Genomic DNA, 24,989 nt, shown 5'->3' with positions numbered 1-24,989 from the left:
TAAATACTAATTCTTTATAGAAGGGTGTCCAATTAACATTCTCAAGCATAAGACCTCTCTTGAATTTTAGGAGCCTTAAGCCAGCTTGATTGTTCCTTCACACTGGTGATTCTGTGATGAGACTGTATTTGTGAGAGGAAGGTGTGATCTAAAATCTCTCTGTGTGGGTAAGAAGATAAGCCAAATCTCTCACTCAGCCCCAGTTCTCTTGTGTTGGAACTGGCTGTTTCACCTTTTTGGACTTTGTAAATTTTCTCTGGCACAGTGAGCAGGAGAATGACTGAGCTTTCTGATATTTTTGGGAAACTGTAAATGGGAAGAGATCAGTTAAACAGTTTGAAATTCTAGGATAATGAATATTTAGCTTTTTTACTAGAAGAGGGGGAAATAGACCAGAGAACTCAGAATACTTGACTTGGCAGCTTTAGCATGTATGCCTATGCAAGGGAAGAAGTGGACTATTTCCCCAGGAGGTGGGAGAGGTGGTTTCAAGTTCCCATCTTTAAAAAAGGCATGTGTAGACCTGCATCTGGTTTTGTCACACATCTCTCAAAATTTATCAGGTGGGAAGGACAAATGATAACATAATGAAATATGAGACCTTGAGCAGGGAAATGTTCATGGACTTGGTTCCAACTTCCCACATATTTTTAGACAACCCTCTCTGTTAAAATAGAGGTTTCATCCTCCCCCAACCTTTGGCTCATGGAAGACAGTTAAGTTTCATAATACTGTAAGAAACTAGTAATTGTTAATGTGGATATATCAAGATCTTACAGTTTTCCAAGTACTGCTGCATTCCTTCTGCATTGAAAATGTGGCCTACTAAAACGCTAACAGATATGACACATTTTCTGTTAGTGAAGAAGTCACTGACATTGCTATTTTTTGCATGCCAGAAGGCTGTTCTAATGCAATAAATTTAGTCCCCAGTATTAAAAACAGAACATGAAGGGTTAATGAGCATACAGGAGGCAGAGTGTAATGGGAGCTTACAGAAACTGCCCCCACCCAAAAATGCAGCATTTTCAGTCTTTAAAATACAGCATGAGGCATTTAATTGCATTTCTTTTATTTCAAATGCAGGATAATTCCCTGAGTAAGCAGTTTTTTACTTAAGTAAAACTTTTCCAGAACGTAATCATGTGGAACAAGTTCACACAGCTGACAGTGAGCTGGAGGTGACACATTCTTTGGCCCAGGGAAGTAGTGGTCTGGCAGGAACTCTTGGACTGTTCATTTCCAAAGCTTCACCCTGTACTGTCACCAGCCTCCTTCAGCACTGCTGTCTCCCCCACCTCTGCATCTCCTCTCTGACTGATCTCTGTGGTTTGAATTCCTCTTTGACTGTGCTGCCATGAAAGGGATTTTTCATACTTGGTCTTAAAAAGTAATCCATGACCTGAAAAAGCAAAAGGGGGAAAAAAACCCAAACCAACATCCTGAAATGAGATGACTACAGTGGTAAACAGAATACCTCATTTCTTATAAAGAATGGGTCCTCACAGACTGGAAACTGCATCCTGAGGCTTTGGAAGCAGGAAAAATAACATACAAAGAAGGAAGAGCAGTCTTTTAAAATGGTACCATAAACTTTTAGATAGCTATGTATGTCGATTTTAACACTTACCTACACCCCATAATGTAAAGATTAAAGTAATGAATATACATGGCAGATGAGAATGTTTGCTTGATGCCTGGTAAGGCTAGATACACTTACCTGGACAATCTGCTGTCTCCTTGAATGCTCTTTTCTTACAGCATCCTCGGCACATGTTAAACACACATTTATTACCCTGGGTTGGGGATAGCAGTATAAAGAAGCTTGTGTCAGTGAAAATGAAAATTATTACTGTTTACTCTAAGTAGCAAGACAGCTCTGCACTTTCAGCTCTTCAGAAAAAAAACCATGTACTCAGCCTAATGAATATGATGTCATATTGGGGGCTATTGACTGTTTGCACATAAAGAACAAAAAAACTCCAACCAACCAAAAAACAATCCACATTCAACTTGTGCAACCCCCATAGCCTGTTGGGCAGCCTGAGTTACCCACTACAAGCAGGCACAAACCATAAACCCTTTGCAACAAGCTTGAGCACATTTGGTGCTCATGAGCTTGCTCTAGTTCTGCAACATGAAACACAGTGCCTGACATGTGCCACCATCTGCAGCTATGCCTAAAATATGTTACAACCAGAATTACTTCCCTACTTGCATCTTAAAATACACCTGTGTATTTATTAAAGTATAATGTATGATCCTTAGGGGACAGCAGCACCTGAGTCTTGGCTACCTGATGATGTGGCTATACGAGCCTTGGTCTCTGGGGTGCTTTGCCTCACCCACATTTTAGAAAAAGGGGGTGATGTTGAGTGTGGCTCCCTCCACCCCAGTTAAAAAGTCCTATATGTTTAGGGAGGCTTTAGTTGAATTCCTTCTCCTTCTCCTTCTTCTCCACACCCCCCCACCCCATTTCATGATATAGCTCAGACATGCATAATCTAGGGGAAAAAAATAAATTACAGGCTTAGTTGGAAGATTTCAAGGGCTGCCTGCAACATTACAGTGATGCAAGAGCAAAACAAAAATAAGTCTAAGCCCTGCTGCAGACAATCCTGGTTTATGCACCAAGCAATGTCACCTGGATTAGCTATGAAACAGGATGGCTTTGAAAGCAGCCCAGCCCAGTGCTCAATGTTTTCCCTATAATGAACACATCAAAAAAAAAGCCCATTTTCTTCAGTAGCTGCAGCTTCAAATTGAGCCCCAGCTGGCTTCCACTGCTGCACTGCAGTAACAGTGTTGCAACAGGGAGCAACATCACATGCTTGTGCTGCAGCCTCCCCCACCCTCGAGGTGTAATGCTAATTTTTAAGCTAGGACACAAAATTACTTGCATCTTACACCCTGCTTTACAGTTTATTAGCAGCAATAAATACACTCTGCTCACACAGCTTAGCAACACCACCCTGTCAAGCAAACAGCTATGTTCCTCAAGGGAAAAAATAAACAAACAAAAGCAAAAGGAACCCTTTGCAAATATCCAATATTTGAAATTTCAATACAGAACCTGTAAACCAGCTGCCTCATTTCACATTGCTGATAGTGAAAGCCAATGTTAATCTGCTGCAAAGGCAGAACAGAGGATGAGAAGGTGCTTATGCTTGTTTTGATAAAGGCAGAGGTCCAAACACAACACAAACCAGAGCTGCACGTACTGCCTGACACAACAGGCTGTACTGGGATGACAGTTAAAGTATTTTTATTAGTACATTAAGAACCACACCAGTTATTCAAATTTTCACTTTGCAGAAAAACTCCACCCACCACTAACCATAGTAAGAGGGGGTTTGTTTTTCATTTCACAGTAAAATACACGTCATACACGTGTGGAAGTTTGGAGATTTGTTTCCAAGATATCTTGGGAAGTTCAATTAAATCACTCAACTGTCTTAACAATAAATACCCTCAGCAGCAGTAAGACTGCACTTTTTTTTGGAAAGGAAGGCAAATTCTCTCAAAGAACCTATATATGTTAGGGATTTTTGTGCAGCACCTTCAACCTCAGAGATTGGTTACAGTTAATGGTTAAAAAGCTTTTGCCCAAGTATGGACTTTCCTCTCCACACACACACTTATCAGCAGGATTTGACATGCACCTGCGTGACTGGGCACTGGCAGGGACCTACCTCAGGATTTTGAATAACAGAATAGAATCATAGAATAGTTTGGGTTGGAAGGAGCCCTTAGAGGTCATCTACTTCAACCCCCTACAAAGAGCAGGGGCATTTTCAACTAGATCAGGTTGCTCAGAGCCCTGTCCAACCTGACCTTGAATTTTTCCAGGAATGGGGCATCCACAACCTCTCTGGGCAACCTGGGCCACTGCCTCACTACAAAACATGACTTCTAATCTAAGGTATATCTAGTCTGAATCTACTCTCTTTTACTTTAAACCCATTACCCCTTGTCCTACTGCAACAGGCCCTGCTGAAAAGTCCATCGCTGTCTTTAAATCCCCTTTAGGCACTGGAAGGGGCAGTGAGGCTCCCCAGAGCCTTCTCTTCTCCAGGATGAACACCTCCCACTCTCTCAGCCTGTCAGCAGAGGGGCTCCATCCCCCGATCATCTTTGTAGCCTCCTCTGGGCCTGCCCTAACAGCTCCATGTTGGTCTCCTGCACCAAGGGCCCCAGAGCTGGATGCAGTATGCCAGGTGGGGGGTCTCACAAGAGAAGAGTAAAGGCACAGAATCCCCCCAACCCTTGACCTGCTGCCCACGCTGCTTTTGATGCAGCCTAAAACACAGGTGGTTTCCGGGCTGTGAGTGCACATTGCTGAGTCATGACCAGTCTCTCATTCACCAGCACCCCAAAGTCCTTCTGGGCAGAGCTGCTCTCAATCTGTTCATCCCCCCAGGCTGGATTTGATATCCAGATTGCCCTGACCCAAGTGCAGAATCTTGCGCTTGGCCTTGTTAAACCTCAGAGGTTCCCACAGGCCACTGCTTGAGCTTGTCCAGGTCCCTCTGGATGGCCCTGTCCCTCAGGTGTGTCACCACTCCACTCAGCTTGGTGCCATATGCAGATGTGCTGAGGGCACTCTTGATCCCACTGTCCACATCATTGATGGAGACACTGAACAGTGCTGGTCCCAATACAAACCCCTGAGGGACACCACTTGTCACTTATCTCCATCCAGACATTGCATGATTGACCCCTGCGTGGTCATTTAAATTCCATTTAACGGAAATGCTTTTATGGACACTTGTACTGACTTACCTTAGGGTTTCCACACTGATCACATTTTGCATATTTGGCTGAGAGAGAGAGAGAAAGCTGCTTTCAGCAATGGTATTTTTATGTGGAAGAAGTTAAAAAAAAAATCAGGACCAGACAAAGCCTGGTGCTTTTCTAGCCAGAGAGTCTTTTTGAAATAAAAATACAGTACCTCAAATAACAATCCTAAGGTAAAGATACTTTGAATTTTTAAGTGCCTCTAAGATAAATCCAAACATAGAGAATTTTAATGCTTGAGTCAAGCATAAAACAGGAGGACATCAGCTTGAAATTCATACAAAATTTCCATTTCAAATGCTAGTGACAGCTGCAATTCAGTTTGTAAACGATTTTAATCTTAAAAAGATGCTTAGAGAGAATCAGTGACCTACTACTTTGATCCTTGTTTCCTTTACTAGTGAACATTATTTGAATCACATTGCCTGCTATTGAAATTTCCCAACAATTCCCCCTCTTTTTCAAGAAGTTTCTACAAATATACAAGCAAGGAAAATTCTTAGTGGTAGTTTATGTCAAAGGTGGTATCAGCAACTCTCCATACATTTATGTCAATAAATGGAACTTACGTTTTAAAGATGGATCAAAGCTTTTATTTGGATTTCTTAACTTCTTTTTTTGTTTATTCTTTGACAGAAGCTCAGAATTTCCATCTTCCTCTTCTTCCAGAGCACGTTTTCCTCTCACACCTTTCTCAGTTCCACTGTCTCCATTCTCCCTGCATCTCTCCTTTGGCCTGAAACAGTGAATTTCATTGTAAGGTGGCTGGAGGGAAGAAGTAGTTGTTCCCTGACCATTATTTTGGTTTACAGAAATCTGGGTAAACCATAAACCTTTCTGTCATGGCTACAAGGAAGTGTCATTGCCCTTAGAAGTGGGATAGAAAAAACTAACTTTTTTGGTTAACGCTGGCAGTTAATAACAGGCACACTATCAGATATATCAGTTGGAAAGCCAATTAAAGTTGGCCAGTGTAATTAGGCACCTCTTATTCCTAGGTTTTACTTAAGCATTTTTTAAAGTATTTACTTAAGTATTAATCTTGACACACTTGTTCTCTTCTTCAGCCCAATTTTCAGCAGAAGGGGAATAAGCTATCTGAAAAACTTGTCCATACATTACAAGCATTCTTTATAGAACACAAATTAGTTCTCATCTTTGCTACTGTAGCAGTTACCAGCAACATTCATATTGCATGTAACAATAAAGCACTGTCAGGTAGCATATTCACTGCACATCAGGTTCTTGTTCTGAGCTGCAGTGGGATTCCTGATTTTTACTTTCCAGAGAGAGAGAAATTTGAGGAGGATCCAAAGGAGAAGATGCAAACAGTGAGCAACATCCCCACAAACAACACAATAACTAGGAAAAAACCAAACTAGAACAAAAATAATCCAAAGTCTTAACTTTTTTTTTTTTAATGAATGTAAGCTCCTAGAACAGAATCAATGTCTGATACTGATGGTATGGGTGGGAAAGGCCTATGCATACCTGTAAGTATCAAAATAGGTAACTCACCCTGGCCTGATGTATGGCTGACAGATCCAGTGGAAAAAAGGCAATCCTTCTTTTGGCTTTTCTCCTTCTTTCTGATTAGCTATTTCTTCCTGCAGCATAGAGTTACAGTCAGTTTTCCTGGAGCTGTCAGGAAATACACTCAACAACACTTCAAACTCCAGGAAATCACAAACTGAAATTTAAGCTAACAATCACTGGCAGTTACATATAGGCAAAAAAACCATCTACTAAGACAGATGAACTGAAGCACATTTGTAACTCCTAAATCAACTTTATCCCATGTAAAGTTGTCCAGGCTTAAAGGGGATGCTACTGCAGTAAGCTACCAATATCAAGGTTAGTAAGCCACAAAGCCGCAGAGAAGTGATTAATGGATGTCAACTGCATGACATACTTGGTACATTCCCACCAAGTGCAGGCAGTGCTGTTCTGGGAAATTAGGGCCTATCTTGGTACCTGGCATCGCAGTTTCAGCTCCCTGTTGACATCTACAATACCCTCTAGAGTCTTCACTTTTGCTAATTCTTCACGCAGCTGCTGGTGAACTTGAAGCCTGAGGCAAATCCCAAACATCAAGTTATATTCAGACTGAGATCAACTAAAAATAACTTTATAAAAGCATTTTATACACTTTTCCCAATGCATTTGCCTTTGGTAGAAGCTTATATTCTTCCTTGTAAGTCCAGAGAAAAGCACACATATCTCTCTTCTAGATAAATACTTGGCAGACAACCAAGGTACTTTGACATAAGCTAACACGAATGTACATTGCATCAGCTGCTTCTCAGTAACTGCCCACAGCTATGCTCTTACTCCACAATATATGCAACAGCGCTTTGCCTCACAATGAACAAGAAGATAGTTAACTTGTGTTTGCCATGAAGTGTGTGTGTGCATATGGGCAATTTCCACATGGCCACTGGTGTGCTGTGAGCTCATGCCCTGGCTGATCTTGTGGCAACTTGTTCATTCCCCATGCACTGTTTCCCAGATATGAAGTGAAGGGTAAAGGCCTCACCCTCTCCAGCCAGGTCCAGGAAAGAAAACCTTGCAGCATACTCATTCTGGCCAAACAAATCCTTGTCCAGAAAACCCAGACACTTACTAAGCAGAATGAGCCCTGAAAACGTTAGGAGTTCTATGGAGATACTCACGTGTGATGCCAGAGCTTGAAGAGATGAGCCCTAACATAAGACAATGGACAAGGGTACTTCCGCACTATCTCCAGATACTCCTCAGCCATCTCCCACACCAATGGGTTCCGGCCCTCAAACAAAGCTGGGTTATGAAGATTACCTTCTAGGGAACAAAAAGAAATACTCAAACTTTCATTTCAGGATTGAAAAAAAGGCCAAAATCCCTGCTCTGCAGTTTGATAATCTCTTTAGTGATTCTGCAGCCACAGACACATCACCCACATACTCACAAGAGGAACACAGGGTCCTTGAAACTCTAGCCTGACCTCAGGATACCGTATTTCAGTATACAACTCCTAATTGCGCCAAACAGCTCATACCTAATTAAATTACAGTTTCTAGAAAGGCATGTAACTTTGACACAAAGACGGTAGACCAATTAGTAAATAGAGAAATCACTGCTTTTGTTGCCCAGTGGTTAAATACTGATATGACAGCTGTCTTGCCTTATGCCTGTACTGATATTTGTCTGGCCTAAGTTCACAGATACAGCTTCTCACTGTGCTTTTCTCTACTGGCTTCACAAGCCTTTTGTTAACCAGTATTTTCTAAAACCAAGATTCTACAACCCCTCTTTAACTGTGTGAGTGATTAGAAGCTCTTTCTGATGCCTATCCTAGTTCTTCCTCTAGGAAGTTATGTCAATTCTTTCTTGTCCCAACCCAACATGAACCACCTGCAGGAATATTAATCTGCAGATGCACTTAGTTCATCGAGAACTATTCAAAAACTGTCCCACTGATTAACAGATGCCACAAAAATATTCCAGAACAACAGGAGCTCCATATGCCTTTGTCAAATAATTAGATTTGAGCTGTCTAGTCAATGGTACTGCAAGTCCAACATAACAATTCTTACAAATTTTAAGTGATTCCTGGTCCTGGTATGAGATGGCCAGTATAAGAGGAGGGAGAATGTCCACTCAGCTGTCAAGCACAGCTGTTCACCAAGTCAATCTGATATAAATTTTTAATAAACATATATGGGGCTGCTAAGAGAAAAAGAAACAATTTGTAGTCTCATCTGTTATGAGTAAAAGTTCATTTTCTTTACCTGCACTCATGACGCCATGTACTCCTGTCTTACGGATACATTCTTCCACATCTCTGAGACACTGGATGTTTCCATTTGCAAATACAGGGATGTTGACAGCTTTTCTATACCAGTGAATAAAACAGATGCATAAAATTGAGAATTAGAGTCAACCCAGAAGTTCTCCTCCTGTTACACAAATTTGTTTGCTCTTCAATGCCACTGTACACTCTGCTTGAAATCCAAAGTGTTAGCAGAAATCCACTAAGACTGGTACTGCTCACTAACCTTACAGCTTGAATGTGCTCCCAAGATGCCACGCCAGCAAGTGGTCCTTTCTGTTCTTTAGTACGGCCATGCACAGTCAGCAGCTGGAACACAAAATTACATTTACTTTCCACGTGTATGAATTACTGGAATAAATCCACGGACAAAAACTTTCATTCACCCCCTACACTGCCACTGAGTTCCTGCTGCTATTTCAACAGTGCACAGAGTTTAGCAACACAGAAAGATATCAGCAGTTTACCTACTGTGGCATGATCTTAGGCTCCTTTCATCTTGCTACTCCATGGCATGATATGATTGTATCACGGGAGAACCTACAGATTTCCTTTTGCACTGGATTCCATTTGTGATTTGCTTTAGAACTTGTGGTATATTGATCTAGCTTTCTCCTCAGTAGAAGGTCCAAATACTATCAGTACTGTCTCTAACTACAGACCATCTCTTCCAATTTAACTGGAGTTAAATCCTAGAAGGCTGCCTCTATTTCTTCTAGTGATACCTTTCGATACCCTTTTTTTCCCTACAGTACTGTGGATTTCATGCATTCACACTGCCTCCTGCAGCACTATGTGAAGACTGAGATGCTCAACCACAGTGAAGGACACTGCACAGTGCAGTGATTACAAGAGACTCTGATGTCATCATGTCTTCTGTACCACACTACTGACCTGTGGCCTAGGACTGCAAACACACAGAATCTGTCTGCGTCCTGCTTGCTCTGTCTGCAAAATAATGCAGCCTATTCATCTCCACAGTATACCAAGAACTGGTCATCAGATACTTTAAACAAAGATATGTGGCCAATGCAAGAGTAGAGGGAGCAGCTGCCTTCTTACCTGGCAGCCAGCTTTCTCCAGCATCTGTGCATACTTCACTGTCTTGTCAATGTCTGGGAAAACGCGGATTTTGCATGTGATGGGAACAGAGAGCTTCTCGTTAGCCAGTAAAACTGAGAAAGATTGAAAAGACAGGTAAGTGGGCTGCACAATGCTATGAAAAGTGTCTGCTCTCCTCAAGATCTGATACTGGGTGTGGTATGGAAAAAGCCTGAGAAGTTAATGCTATGCAGTTCTCCCAGCTTAAAAAAATCAGCAGTGTCCTCTGCAATCCTTATTGCATAGTTTAATCACATAACAATAACACAAACATGAAGCACAAAATCTGCATCCCAACAAGGTGCCATAAAATAGTCACCCATTTAATAGCCGTAACATTTCCACTGCATCAAACCTTCACTTTCAAAGACCACCCCCTCACAACTTAATTATTGATACAAGTCCATTATCATCATAGGCTGTTGTACTCCTCCAACATTAACGCTTGTCTACCTTTCCTACAAAAAGTGCTTCATTTCTTTGCAAATTATCACCCAAATAATCATAAGTAGTCTTATCCATGGCACACAGAGGCTTATCAAGTGAGGTAGGCTGTGGATGCAATCAAGTAGTAAATGTAGGTTATAGAGTCAGGGTGAAATCTAGAACAACATGTTAAACTCCCAGTCTTACACAGTTCATGGAATCACAAAAATACAAAAAAGAGAACTAACAAAGAGAGCCAACAGGAAAACACTGAGTAATGGTGTGACTGAAATTCTCTTCCAGAGCTTGGATGTACAATGTAGGAAGTCACCTGCTGTCTTCTAATCCAAATCCTACGAGCTCTAATGATAGGTGCTTCCTACCACCCTTTCAAAGGAGCAAGCAAGGTATATACAGTTGCGAGCAGAAAAGAGTGTTCCACCATTTTAAAGGCGGCGGGGGAAAGAAGTAGGAAGAGGACAGCCTAAGACTTACTAGACAGCCTGGGTTCTCACCCAACTTGATGACCTGGGTTCTCTTCATACCTTGAGGCTGTTCTGATTTGCGTATTTCTCAACAGTCACATTACATGCTGGGCAAGGACCACTGTCTATCTTCCAGGCTCTCAGCAGTGTCTTTGTGCCAAACATCACTCAAAATTCCCCAGACTACCAGGAAAACAAACAGAAATAAGACTCTCTATCTGCATGGTTCCAGCGCTTGCTTTGAAGTGGGGTGAAGGCACATTCTCAGTTCTACAAAATGACCAAAACCTTACTTTGTATATCAGTTCCAAATGTACTTCTTAAAAAAATATGATACTGTTCACAACAGCTATGGATAGCCTGAAAACAACCTAAACAGTTAGGAGAAGAAAGGCATAATTTGCTATGCTGTGGACAGAAAGAATACATGGAGTTGATCAGAAAGGAGCAACTGTGAGGGGCAACTGTTGCTTCAAGCAGAAACATGACTCTTGGCACCTGAGAACTTCAAAGGGAAAAAGTAAGACACTGGGACTTCTACTGTTTCTAGCGTTGGAGAGCCGCTAAGCTATCATATGAGACTGGAACTTAGTTGACTCTCTTTCGCCTGCAGTCTGTTTCAGGTACGAAAGTCTTTTAGCAGATCTGGTATGAGTTTGCAGTGGGATACCACCAAGTATCTTGATGGTGCCACTGGAATACCTTAAGAAATTAAAAAAAAAAAAAAAAAAAAAAAGAATGCAACCACCCCTTCAAAACCCAAGCACAACTCTGCCCAAAGAAACATGATGCACCTCCTTTCCCCCAAAATCCCTAACCTCCTCTCAATAATTAATTCATCCTATTCCCTCTCTAAATACTTACTCATTCTCTGAAGAAGATCCCACTCCTCTTGCAGAAATGCTCCATAGTGACCTATGATAAAATAGCATATGACAGACTTGTGCAGAAGAGTAAGATCCTGAAGCACGGTTTCCATAAACACTCACAAACAAAGATCCAGACACTCATACGCCTCACTGGTAGAAATAGAGTTGCTCTGTCCTGCCCCACCTGGAAGAGTCGGATCATTCTGTTCACCCTAGATTTACAGGATAGACAAGGACAAGAAATCCCCATGCCCTACTTTCACTGGTACTCCCAAAGGCTGATATGTTGACACCGGCAGCTCAAAGTCCAACTTCTAAGGGTTTATACCGGATATTTAATAAATCCCATTAGGATAAAAGATGATCAGACTGAAAGATCTATTTGTACCACTGATCATTTCCTATTAGTCTTTGAAAGATATTTTAGAAGAAGAATGGGCAGTTACTGAACAAATCTTTTCTCAACACTTTAAGTGATACAAACTTTTCAAACACTGGTTCTGGTTTTCAAACATGCAGTATCTAAGGAATTCAGCAGGTGTCATCCTCTTCTACACTATTGTGAAAAAACTCTGTGCAAGTACCAGGGAAATAGGAGATCCTAAGTGTCTGAATGATGTAATTTTAAGTGCAGTTTTTCAAAAACAGGCTGTTTGAGCAACTGAAATCAGAAAGAAAATCAAGCTCTTACTAAAAATACTGTTTCTGAAGGATATTCTAGACATAGGAGCTGTCACTTAAGAGAAATTTGAATTAATTATACCTAATTTTTGGTTTAGGTACTACAAAGCGTTACCTGCTACCCTATTGGGTGTAACTATATCTGACTTCAGCAGTACTGCAGCCCCTCCCCAAGGCTTGATTTGGCTTATATTTTACTGACTTATTATATTGACTTATATTTTACTTATATTTTACTGCCAACATTCACATTTGAAACACCATTTGCCATTTCTCTGCTTATCCAGGGTTCAGATTTGCACGTACCTCTCTTTGCAATCATCTGGGGGCAACCCAAATTTAGGTCTATGGCATCACAGTAATCCTGAGCCAACAGTGCTGCTTGGACAAACACTTCAGGATCATTGGCACAGAACTGTGAAAACCAAAGAGAAATGGAATAATCAGGCAATAGCTTTCTTCAAGTACTGACAGCATGTTACGATGTAGTTATGAAGCAACTACCTGCTACAAAAAACAGGCAAATATGCACAGCTAAAAATACCAAACACTATTTCTCAAAATGAAGAAAGGAAGCCATGTGATGTAATCCTTTTGGACTTCAGTAAAGCATTTGATACTGTTTCTCACAGGATCATTCTGCACAAAATGTCCGGGCCACAGCTGGATAAACACATCGTGTGATGGGTGAACAACTGGCTCATGAGTCAAGGGCAAAGGGGACTGGGGATGACATTAGGCTGGTGACTGGTCATGACTAGGTTCCGCAGGGCTCCATCTTAGGCCCAGAGCACTTTAACAGCTTCATAAATGACTTGTAACCTTGCTGAGGATACTAAATTGGGAGGAGCTGTAAACTTCCTGGAAGGCACAGAGGCCCTGCAGAGAGACCTTGACAATCAGAGTGCTAGGCAATCACCAACCATATGAAGTTTAATAAAGACAAGCAGCATATTTTGAACCTGGGACAGGGTGACTCTGTATGTACGGACAGACTGGGGAACAAGAGGCTGGAGAACAGCACTGCAGAAAGGGACCTGGGGGTCTTGGTTGACAGCAAGTTGAATATGCTCAGTCAGTAGTGCCCTGGCAGCCAGGAGAGCCAGCTGTGTCCCGGGGGGCATGAGGTCCAGCATGACCAGCTGGGCCGGAGAAGGGATTGTCCCACTCTGCTCTGCACTGGGGCTGCATCACCTCAAGTCCTGGGGACAGTTTGGGACACCACAATATAAGAAAGATCCAAAGCTATTAAAGAGTGTCCAAAGGAGCCTACAAAGATGGTGAAGGGTCTAGAGGGGCCATCTGAGGAGTGGCTGAGGTCACCTGGTGTGTTCAGCCTAGAGAAGAGGAGATGGAGTTATAGACATAGAAGTCTATAGCTTCCTCATGAGGGGCAGCAGAGGGACAGCTCCGATCTCTGCTCTCTGTGACCAGTGACAGGACCTGAGGGAACCTCTGGGGCTGTGTCAGGGGAGGTGTTGCCTAGACATCAGGAAAAGTTTCTTCCCTGAGGGTGGTCAGGCACTGAAACAGGCTCTCCAGGGCAGTGATCATGGCCCTAAACCTGCCAGAGCTCAAGGTGCATTTGGACAACAGTGGTGGGATTCTGGTGGCTGTTCTGTGCAGGAGCTGGACTGTGTGAATCCTTTACAACTGAGGATATTCTATGATTCTATGAAAAAAAACCCCACCAAAATCTGTGACACTTACCAGCTAAAGATCCTCAACCTTCAAATGATAAAATGAGAAAGATGAGCATTCAAGAGGCAAAGAAATATCAGATGAATATTTTACATGTGATACCCAAGAATAACTGGAAACAACTCTCAAAACCCTCTTCAGAACAAACAGCTGTAGAATTTTAATAGAGAAAGGTGGTGCTTAAGGAAAGAGTTACCCATAATGTCGCTGGGTCTGGAGACAGCTCAATATTTTTAGATAGCAATAAGCACCACTGCCTCTAAAATGAATTCCCATTAGCATGGAATGTGAAACAGACACATGGGCTATAGTCAAATGCTCAGTCTTAACGGAATGTAATTAATATTACATTTAAAGCACAGTTTAAAAAGAAAATTAATAAAATAAGTTAATTTGAAGCTTCTTTGTTGAAGAAGACAGACTGTTCTTCTCATCTATGCTTTTAAACAGATTTTCTAAAACTCATTTTGAACAAAAACCAATGACATCACATCTTTACATAAACTTGAAACCAAATTTAAACTCTTAACACTTCTGAGCAGAAGGTGTTACTTAAACCCTACAGCCCTACATAAATTATGACCGACACCAACTAAAGCCAAAAAAAATATTTGCTTTCTCTAAGATGACTGAAACTATGGAAAGCTTCCAACCATGCCATGAGAGATGTTTGCGCAGTAAACAAAATCTTCAGAGCAGGCTGAGCTCAGATGTACCTCTGCTTAATCTAATTCTGAGACTCTGTGACCAAACCTGTAAGGACTCCTGCACAAGATCAATCCAAAGATTAGTTAGTTCTGTACTTTATGTCCAATAGTGGCCTGTGGGAAGAAGGGCAACACAGCAAGCTCACAGCCAACTGATCCTCTTCAGGTAATGTCATCCACGACACACAGCTTACTGAGCTGAAGATCTGTGACATAGCTCTCTACTATTACTTGAATTTCTGCCACTTGTATTTTTCTGTGTCAAAAGAAACTACCTCCTCCAGAAGAATGTACAAGATGCTGAGATTAGCTCAGTTGGTTAGAGCATGGTGATAATAACACTAGTTATGAGTGCTATCCCTGTACAGGCAACTCACTTAAGAGTTGGACTTGATGTACCTTGTGGGTCCCTTCCAACTCAGAATATTCTGTGATTCCGTGAAAGCTGTACTGAGACAGATCAAAGGTCAGCACCAAGATGTCTAGGGAACAGCAGACGCTTAAGGACTTTGGAAGCAGAAGGTGTGTTTGTTGCACCTAAAGACCCTCAAATGTTTTCCTTCATTTGCTTTCTAAACTCATGTAATCTTCCAGAATCCAGTATATCCCACAGTAGTGAATTCTGCAGTTTATAACTACCACTATGCTTACTTGCTTCCCATTCATCATCTTCAAGCCAGTAATACTTCCACAGGCTTCTCTTATCTCTCCCCTCAGTCAAGGGAGACACTTCTTTTCCAGGGTAAAGAGTCCTCATCCATTTAACTGATTCACACGTGGAAATCAGTAATTCCTTTGCTCATGACAACTGTCTTTCCCAGCATTATTCTTCAGCTCCACAAGCCACTTTCCCTCTTTGGGATAGAGTGAAGTACCCAAACATCACAAAGTAGTCCAGAAGCAACACATGCTTTAAAGTCTGTCCTATCTTCCTTGCATCCTTTCTCTATAGCTAAACACTGAGCTCAGGGTTTCAGAGAACTACTCAAAATGCTGTGATCCTCCTTGAGTGGTACCAGATCTGGGACACACCCTGACTCTACAAGACCAACTGTAATCTGTCTCTAAAGATGAGGTGCAGGGGACTGAAACCCTGCAAGAAGTCCAGTGCTCCAGGCCTCTGTGGTTATGACAGCAAATCCTATGCTAAACATGGGACAAATAGAAAAACACACATCTTCGTGAGCTAAGTACTGTCAGCGGTATTTAGATGAGGAAAATGAGATTTCAGTCATCCTATATAACCACGTTAAAATGTGGACGAGACTGACTACCTTCAACTCATGCACATTTGGAAAACGCCTGGATTTGTTAGCACGAGTGGGGTGGATGGCCCGGGTGCGTTTGGCAATGCTGACTTGCGTCCTCAGCATTACCCAAGAACGGCACCGCACGGTGAGCGCAGCCAAGCTCCTCCCGGCGGCAGCCGCCGCTCTTGGTGATGGGGCTGACAGGGCGAGCCGGGGCGGGGGCCGCGCTCACCTGCACGATGAGTGGACGGTCCTCGGGACAGGCCTCGCCATAGAGATTCTCGCGGCGGTAGTTGGCGTCCCTGAGGAAGACCTGGGCGTGCAGCATCGGTGTATAGCAGAGCTGGGCGCCGTGGCGGCGGCTCAGCAGCCTCCAGGCCAGCTCGCTCTGGTCCACCATGGGCGCCACCACGTAGTGGGCGCTCCGCAGCGTCTCCCTCCAGAAGGCTTCCCCGCGCAGCTTCGGCATCTCCCGCCTGCTCACCCGTGCAGCGTTGCGGCAGCTCCCGCCCCGCGCCGCCGCACCGGGGCTCGCGGGCTTCCGCTGGGCCCGTGCCGGGCACCGGCGCAGCCGGACGGTGCCACCGCCATCTCGCTCCGGCCGGCTCAGCGGTGCAGCCGCGCGCCGTCCCCTCCAGAAACGTCGGCTCTGCCAGCAAGGGGCCGCGGGCGGGAGAGGCGCAGCAGCCGCAGGGCCCCGCGCTGCCCGGGCGGGCCGCAGCGCCTGAGGGGCGGCTGCCGTGGCGCCGTGCTGGGCGCTCTCCCCCCAGGTGCCGTGGCCGCGCAGGGAGCCCCGGCAGCCGGCCGGTGCGGTCCTCGTGCAGCGCGGCCCGGGCGGCAGCAACTGCCGTCGGTTGTCCCCGAGCCCAGAGCGCGAGGCCCGAAGGGGGCGTCTTTGAGCACTTCGGCCTCCGCCGCAGCAGGTGCCGAGAGGAAGCGCCGTGACTGAGCAGTTCAAGAGCTCAGACTAAGTGAGAGGCCTGTCCTGTCCTCTCTTTGGTGTCGGATGGTCGGGGTGGAGAGGTGAAAATAGTCCACCTGACTGAACCAAATATAACGGCATCCATGACAAAATCGTTCATTCTGCATCATTTTATAAAGCTACTGACCATCACTAGGATGAGCACAGTGGAGGATTTCTGCTTCTCTTGGCCACTACCTTCCAGAATATCAAAAATGCTGCATGTCTACTCCAGTCAAAACAGCAGTGTAACTTGAGTTACAGGACTTCTTTTCTTCAAAAGAGAAAACTCTCACAAAATCATGTAACAAAGCACCAGAGCCTAAGCAGGGTTACATGTACACTCCAATTGCTCAGTAAGCCTGTTAAGTCTGTCCATTGACAAGCCTTCACAGCTCAACTTCACCGTGACAGCCCGTATTTCCCCCCCCTCCACCTTTCTAGCACGCATGGCTGTGATGAGCGTGCTGCAATAAATAATTAAGTTTCAAGCTTCTAATTATTTTTTACCATCTTTCATTACCTCTCAGCAGCCTAAAGAACGAGGTTGCTATTTAAAATATACAGCCTCCACCGCTATCAGCACTCACTTTTCCTCTGCTCAGCTGCTCCAGGAGTATTTTTTTTCCTTTCTTTTGACCCTGATTTGCAGGTGTGATGTCTGGTAACTTACTTAAGTCCAGAAGAAACAAACACCTGCTTCCTATTCTACCTTACATCTTTTGGTTATTACTCCATCTCCATCTCAGCACCCGTGAACTTTGCTTTCTGGTAGTGCTATTTAAAATAACCAGTTCTATTAAACTGTGGCACTTCTTGCATTTTTTTAACTAGTATCTTCAGCAAGAGAGGTGTATTTCTTTGTCTTCAGGAAAGGAAAATAATAGCTTTAATACTGATGACAACGTATGCTATGTGCCATACATTCTTGAACTCTTCCTAGTGCAGATTTAAGGTATATGGTCCATCATTTCAAAACAGCAGTGTGCATTTGTGAGCCTTAACAGTTCCCCCATCAGAGAACTGTTCTTTAGTCTTGAGATTAAGATCAGCATGGGTTTAGCCTGTGAGAAGCTAGCTGAAAAGGATGGAATGTATCAGCTGACAAGAATCCCCACTTCAGTTTCACAGAGAAGGGTAGGTGTGAGGGACTTCACTTCTGCACTTGTCTTCTCAAAATAAGAAACTGCAATATTGGATTTTGCCTTCTGATATTATTCTACCTCTGTCTAATGTGATGGGCTACTGAGAAACAACAAGCAATACCAGCGCTAATAAGGTTTTTATTTTTGGCACACTGTGTTCAGCAGCCAGTTATAATGGGTTACATGGCAGCAGCTCATAATTAGATGATTATGGGGAAAAAAAGCCCTAAACAAAACAACTTTCTGCTTTTCAAATAACAATCACAAGAACATTGACAGCATATAAGCTGTAAGTAATTCTTAAGCAACTTCTATGACTAAAACAGTATCTTCAAGATCTGCTTAGATGAAACCATATGTATTTGTTTATACAGGGAACTCATCAAACTCCTGCTTCAACAAATGGGACAGCATTAGTCCTTGCTCCCTCCACACAGCCCATTCAGATAAGTTACACACTTTAGCACAGAACTATTGTACCTATTTAAGTTTAATCACTCCTTTCTTTTTCCTTCCAGTTTTAAATATAATTAATACAAGTAGGATTCTTTCACCTTTTTTTTCAGGCTCACTACAACTGCCAGTAGTTAAACCAAACCAACCACTCCCCATTTGTTTTGTTTTATATAGTACCCTATGCCAGTAGGTGCAGTGACAGTGTGCAGTAGATGTAATGAAGTCCCATGGTCCACACACTGTTCACACAGCCACTCCAGTATCAATATCCAGTATCCCTCGCACATCACGCTCCTTCTGTTACTGTCTAACACTCAGACATAATACCTAAAACTTCAGAGCATATATACCCATTGCCTATCCAACTCCCTCATGTAGAGGGACCCTGAGATAGACACCAATGTCCCATTTTACAGATTGGAAAACTGAGGCAGGAATATTAATGGCTTGTCCAATATAGCAAATAAAAGCCCATCTAAGAGTTTCCACTTCAATACTGTGGTTGTAAATTGGTTGTATCTAAGGTACCAAAATCATGGCAACAAGAAGCCATGCTTCAGAATACTAAGCCTTCTCCACAGACTACAAATCAGGTATGTCAGCAGCAGTTTTTGCTTTATACCACAAAGGGAGAGACTCCAGGTGAAACATGAGATTAAGAAACGGTGGTAGAAAATAATTCAAAAGCCAACCAGTAATGAATTCTGTTTAATACTAGGAAAGCGAAAAAGACATGCTTCAGACCAAAAAGTATTAACTAGAAGGGGGGGGGAAAAAAAAAAAGAAATGAACAAGACATTTCAAAATGGTTTAAGCTGACAGTATGTTGTTTTATTTCAGATTTCACAAAAGAAATACTTTATAAAACTAAAACCAGTTAACCCAGCCACTATCAACAGAGGGTGGTATAAGCAAAAGACACTAGGTCAGAACCTGCAGTGAAGAGCCATCTGTTCCTGTCACTGGAATGCTCACGTATCCTGTCAGCTACCAGGATACTTCACTGGGGGATGAAGATGGAGAGAGCCGGGGTTTTACAGCAGTTCTGAGAAGCACATTAGCTCCTCCTAGTTGGTGCTTTGTTGCTACCCAGGTCTCCTCTGTATCATAAGTGTAGCAAGGATTTACTGATTTCGGAAATGACAGATCCAGCATAGCAAAGGCAAGAAATTTTTCAATTGAATTTTATGCAAATTTCCTTTAAAAAGGTACTGTATTTTAAAATCAGACCATCAAACTGATTACTTAGCTAACTTACGTGGGATTTCCAGTCTCATTACTGAAAGGAAAATGAATACACAAGGCTTCAGCAAGTCTTGTGCTAAATAAAATATATAGGGGCTTTGGGTAGATCCTTGTATGTTTGCCTGAGCTTTGATTATGGGAGAGCAGGGGTGGGAGGATTTTTTCAGTTATTGTTAAGGAATTCTATTCCCTGCCCTCCCCATTCCACATTTTTCATTGGGTGGCGAGACTGGAGGTGAGAGGGAATAAGGTAAAGCACTAATCTTAATGCTTTACTAAGGTTCTGATACAGCAGGCCACAGAACCTTGCACAAATATAGACAAAGTACCTGCCTAGGGACAGCTTTGCCTGTTTTTATCATGCCCAAGTTAAGGCTGTTCAATACAGTGACATCTGTCAAACTATCCACCCTATCCCCCCAGCCCCTCTCTCCTTTGAAGAGTACATGATGGCAAGAATCCTTCCTTCTACCTGTTCCTTTCTGAAAAGGGCAGGGCAGTGGGAGAAAGAAAAAAACCAAACAAGAAACCAGATTATTTCAGAGATGCATTTTGGTTTAACAAATGGGCAACTTCCCCTTATAAAATAAACCTTCCCCTCCAAAAAGGGATGTTTCTTTTCTCCTATAACCCACGATAAATTAAAACCAAGTAAGAAGTCTCTGGTTTGACACAATAAATACTTAGAATATAGCAAATTAAAAAATATAGTTACAAAACCCTCAATGGAATTCTCTTTCTGACCTAAACTGCAGACAGATTCTTCACAGACAAAAAGTATCTCCAAAATCAGCTGCAGCTCCTCTCCTCTCCCTGTTCACTAGGCTTGGTCAACAAGTGCTATCACATACCCTTTGGAATACTGTTAAGACAAAAACAATATAAAGCACAAGAAATCTACTCCTAAATTTGTTTTTTATACTGCCAAGGGTGTAGGAAGCAACCATCTGTGGGGAACCCTCATTGCAGTGCACAGTGACAGAGTCACAGCACTACAGTTAACATGGACAGGGAGACTAGGGGGAAAAACAGCCATAGGAAAGGAAGGAGATAGAACCCATAAAAGTTGGGAAAGGAAAAGACAAGCAAGAAAGAGACAGAAAGACCAGTTGAGTCCAGCTGGACTTCCCAGTTCTGGCAGCAGAGCAGATGAGATGTTGAACAACAGGAAGAGTTCCTTGGGGTCTGTCATAACATAGGAATGTTGTTGGCATTTTCTTCGTCATTGACAGTGAGTAAGGAGAAGTTAACCCTCTCTGACACTGACACGTGGCTCTGCCAGTGAGCTGTGGATGATCCCAATAATTGATTCAACACCATCTCCCTCCAGCAAAGTGCGGTGATCCCCTTCAATAACATGGACAGATACTTTTCCATCGCATACCTGCATAAGTATGAAAAAGAAAAACTTTTCATTCACAATTTACAACCAGCTAATCACCTAGCCACTTTGGGTTTGTCAGTCTTCTAAGTTACTAATAATTTAGACCACTGCCTCTATCAAACTCAGTTAAAAACAGCACCAGTTTTACTCTGACACGTTTTCACAAACCAGCTGTGGGGCACTGTTTGGAACCAGTGTTTTAAAGCACAATAGTTTGACAGCCTGACAGGTGGTCCACTCAAATATAAACTAGGAGGAAGTCAACCAACCTATACCAAAAGAATAATTTACCTACAATATCAAAGAATGAATGATAAAAGTAGCTACTTCCAAGCCCTTAAGTAAACCAAATAAACACCCCCTGCATCTTTCTACCACCACCAGAAATCTTCCTTTAAGGTCATTATGTAACTTTAATAACATAAGTTAGCCTGGAATCAATAATGACTAAATTAGATGTCTGAAGGGATAAGGAAATGCCAAAAGCAGGAAGGGAATTCTGAGAATCACTTCCTTTTCCCCTGATATTTGCACCAACTTAACCCTTGTATGTAAGCAGGGGCTAAAGAACAGTGACCTTATCTGGACTACAGGCCAAACCCTGACTTTTTTTTATCCCGCAAGAAACCCACTTCTAACTACTACCTTCTCAGTGAAAAAAATGCAACTGAGAAAAAGCTGTCTTTATTGTCAGAAGAATGACACTTGCTCTTCAGAAGGGTGCCCTCATTCAGTGAACTAACTTTAGGGCCTACAGTGAAAAGAGACTGTAAGTTGCTCTCTTTTAACATTGTTATCATCCAAAGTCATTCTAGAGAGCTTCAAGAATCGGCTATAGAAAACACTTATCCTATATACAGGCAAGACTTTCTGGCCCTCGCTACCCACAGAAAATGCCTGGAACCAATCAGCTCATTTGCTTTTGGAGACTTCTAATTCTTGGTAGAGCGTAACAGCTGCAGAACGATAATTTCTGTCAGGTTGGTTTTGTCCTTTTTTCCTCAGTACAGATGATTTCCCATGCTTTTCTTTGTCTTCCCCAAATATCAAGAGAAACTTAACAATCACCAGTGGGCCTGAGACTGACCTCTGAGAGTTTATAGTCTCTACCTAGACCTTCCTCGTATTCATTGTGAGACTTTGCCCGCATCAGTGTCACGTTCCCATGATACTTGGAGTCTGGTATATACTTGTCAGCAGCCTTCAGTTTATGGTAAAATGAAGTAGCAGCAAAGCTGAGTGCTTCACGATTAATGTTGGTATGAATCTCAGTTATTAGGTCTACAGCAGCATTCACACGAGCCTCCAGATCTTTCAGGGGCAGAAGAATCTCCAGCAGCTGGAAATAGAAACATTTTTTTTTCCCACATTAGTCTCAATAGCTGAGAATCCCATCTCTATTAAAAAAACCCCCCCACACCCCTCTTGTGCAATATAAAGACATATAGATCTTGAAAATCAGAAACAGTACCTTATTGTATTCAGTGCCCGTAAATTGCTGAACAAAGGCACACAATGCTTCAGTCTCCAGTGCAGCCTCATTACCTTGGGTCAGTTTGGCTCTGTAGCTCTAGAGAGGAGAGGAATACAATGTGAATGTGCGAGGGACGTGCCTGACTTAAAAGTCAGATAAAAACAATTAGAGAACCAAAGGTGTGAACTGGGAAAAAAAAGGAAGGGGGGGAAATCCCTTGAGGACAGACTAGAAAGAAAATCCACAGGTAATTGCCAAGAGCCTAGTGTTCTCTAAAGTACAACAAAAATTAAAGGGAAGCCTTAAGCAAGGTCTCCTCACACCACTACAAGAGGATCTTGACTTGCAGACACCAGGATCTTCCAGAAGACATACAAATATTATGATTTATCATAGCAAGAACAACATTTGTGCCTGAGCTCTTGCCATGTAATGAAGACCACCTCTCATGTGCTTCTACCCTTCAGCCATCTCTAAGCAGCCACTGTCTCTTGTCTTCCAAAATCCCTGTGAAGAAAAGTCTGTCGGCTTTTCAGATTGCACATATCTACAATAGTAAGCTCCGAGAAAAACGAGCCCTGATGAGAGACGATGGTCCCCAGAAAGAAGATTCTCTTTGTGCCCCTTACCTGGGTATATGCTGCCACAAAGGAATGAGACCCATCAAAAAGGAATAAACTGTTGAATGCATGGGAAGCATTTTGTTGTGCTTGCAGTTGGGAGCACATTTCAAAGGCTACACAGGCACCAAAAGAGTATCCAGCAATACGGTAAGGTCCTTCAGACTGTATCTGCTTCATGCAATCAATGTAATAGGCTGCCAGGCTTTGGATGCTGTCCAAGGGAGCGGCTAGAACATGGAAGTGAGTTAGAAACAGACTGGTGAAAAGACACTGGCAGAGACAAATATGTTTTCATGCACTCAGAAACAACCCTGATGGAAACATCCAGGTTACTTTGCAGGTAAATTACTAAATTATGGTTAACAACTTGCACTTAGGACAAGTAATGGTAATATTCCTGCTTTCCAAGGACAGGTTGAATAGGATGCTTTGACTTTTGCACACAAACTCTTCAATCTAATCTATTATTCCTCTTGATACCTGGGGATGTTTGACACGACCCTATGCAGACTAATAGGCCTGATACTTGTTCTTCCAAGTTTAATAGTCTAGAAACAAAGCCCTCTCTATAAGCAACTACAGTTCAGAATGTTGTGTGTGCAAATTCAAGATGAAGAACTGACATACCTTTTGTGCACTGGAGCCCATAGCAGGGCACGTGAAGTCTGGAGGCCAGAGTGTAGAAAACTGCAATGGATCCTTCAATGGGGTGAACAAGGAAAAGAGGGCGCTCCATGCTCTGAACATCATTGAGACGAGTAATAGTTGGCCCTTCTGGGTTCACCAGTAAGTTGTTCAGATCTAGTTTTGGAGGTTCACCTGGGCCTGTCTTCATCAGTGGGGATGAATTCAGCTCTTTGAAGGAAAGCACACCAGGCAAATGCAGTTACTTTCAGCGTCAGTCTTGGTCATGTAGCCATAGTCCTAACAGACAACCTCAGGGCTGCTCTAAATTAGCCTGCTGCCTCACTACATCATCAGGTCACAGACAAAGGGATCTTCCAACTGTCAGTTGCTCTGCAGCACCTGAATATGCTTTTAAGCTTCCTGTAAGCATGACACTACATTGTTTATTCCCCAGATAAGTAAAAGGTCTCAAATTGCATCCTACAGAGAGCTGCATAACAGTAGTCATGCATGCAGCTGCTAGCCAAGCAAGAAAGCAGCTTTCACACTTGCTCGTACATCCCGCCCCAGAAATGATGGGCCTGTCCCAGTGGTCAATACACTTCTGTGACATGTCTATCACTTAAGGGCTACTCAATTATAACTGTATTTCATGATCTGATAGGGGTTTATGTCACTAGAGATGAAAGCAATGGACTGGGAGTTTAATTATTTGGACTCAGGTGACTGGTAGCAACCCTAATCCAGACACTCTACCCTCTGCTGTCCTGGACTTGGAAGAAAGTTCACGCAGCTTGTTGATCGTAAGGAGTCGAATTTCTCTCATGGTCATAACGATGTCATAGTCTCTCTCCAGCATCTGGCGCACCTCCACACCCATCAAGGAATCCAAGCCCAAGTCAGCCAAGGAACTCTCAGCATTCAGACTACTCACATCACGGACCCCTGCGAACAAAACAGCATACTAGCAAAAGGCCAATTTCTTTTCAGCTTTAGGCCTCTCTAGCAGCCTTCTCCACTTTCTTCCTTCTCCTAAAATCTCAATGAACTGCAGCTATAGAGCTGCAGTTTACCTTCCAGGATCATCTAATACTTTCATAAGTCACCTCTTCTACAACCCCCACCTTGTCATATGGGATCTAGTATTTAGAGTACATATTAAATGTGCACAGCTTTATGGCAGGGGATACATCAGTCCCAACTAAATAGCTGTGAATATTTTCACATCAGCTCTAGACCAAATATAGAA

At 42.8% G+C, this 24,989-nt stretch overlaps 2 protein-coding genes across 3 annotated transcripts in view; both read right to left on the bottom strand.

Moving 5' to 3' along the window:
* Positions 1-1,055: 1,055 nt before the first annotated feature.
* Positions 1,056-16,634, bottom strand: DUS1L (dihydrouridine synthase 1 like). Of its 2 annotated transcripts, none has more exons than XM_069032405.1 (13): positions 16,058-16,634; positions 12,474-12,582; positions 11,482-11,532; positions 9,668-9,720; positions 8,832-8,914; positions 8,565-8,668; positions 7,470-7,614; positions 6,772-6,868; positions 6,316-6,404; positions 5,367-5,533; positions 4,783-4,820; positions 1,721-1,796; positions 1,056-1,402 (listed from the first exon to the last, which is right to left on the bottom strand). In XM_069032405.1, the coding sequence occupies exons 1-13, from the start codon at positions 16,292-16,294 to the stop codon at positions 1,251-1,253; spliced, it is 1,401 nt and encodes a 466-aa protein (XP_068888506.1). In that variant the 5' UTR covers positions 16,295-16,634; the 3' UTR covers positions 1,056-1,250. The 2 variants fall into 2 exon arrangements, with proteins under 2 accessions (XP_068888506.1, XP_068888505.1); XM_069032404.1 differs by having other exon boundaries at positions 9,668-9,780; positions 16,058-16,631.
* A 2,562-nt stretch (positions 16,635-19,196) lies between these two features.
* The window catches only part of FASN (fatty acid synthase), a 42,100-nt gene continuing 36,307 nt past the window's right edge, over positions 19,197-24,989 (bottom strand). Inside the window, exons 38-43 of the mRNA XM_069032229.1 lie at positions 24,497-24,685; positions 23,741-23,968; positions 23,120-23,340; positions 22,488-22,586; positions 22,104-22,355; positions 19,197-21,016 (exon numbers count right to left, since the gene is read on the bottom strand). Coding sequence (XP_068888330.1) covers positions 20,879-21,016; positions 22,104-22,355; positions 22,488-22,586; positions 23,120-23,340; positions 23,741-23,968; positions 24,497-24,685 — 1,127 coding nt within the window. The 3' untranslated portion in view covers positions 19,197-20,878. The remainder of the gene's footprint in view (positions 21,017-22,103; positions 22,356-22,487; positions 22,587-23,119; positions 23,341-23,740; positions 23,969-24,496; positions 24,686-24,989) is intronic.

The sequence above is a fragment of the Aphelocoma coerulescens genome, chromosome 18 (genome assembly GCF_041296385.1).
Source record: "Aphelocoma coerulescens isolate FSJ_1873_10779 chromosome 18, UR_Acoe_1.0, whole genome shotgun sequence".
Taxonomy (NCBI): domain Eukaryota; kingdom Metazoa; phylum Chordata; class Aves; order Passeriformes; family Corvidae; genus Aphelocoma; species Aphelocoma coerulescens.
This window is presented reverse-complemented; position numbering and strand designations above follow the sequence as displayed.

Bases quoted from the DNA above. Each gene is read 5' to 3' on its own strand.
- DUS1L (XM_069032404.1), bottom strand. From the start codon at position 16,294: ATGCCGAAGCTGCGCGGGGAAGCCTTCTGGAGGGAGACGCTGCGGAGC. The intron at 9,781-11,481 runs GTAAGTATTTAG...AATCTTTCTCAG, and splicing joins GGATCTTCTTCAGAGAATGA to TTTTACTGGCTAACGAGAAG. The intron at 1,797-4,782 runs GTAAGTCAGTAC...TCCCCAACCCAG, and splicing joins ATCAGTGTGGAAACCCTAAG to GGTAATAAATGTGTGTTTAA.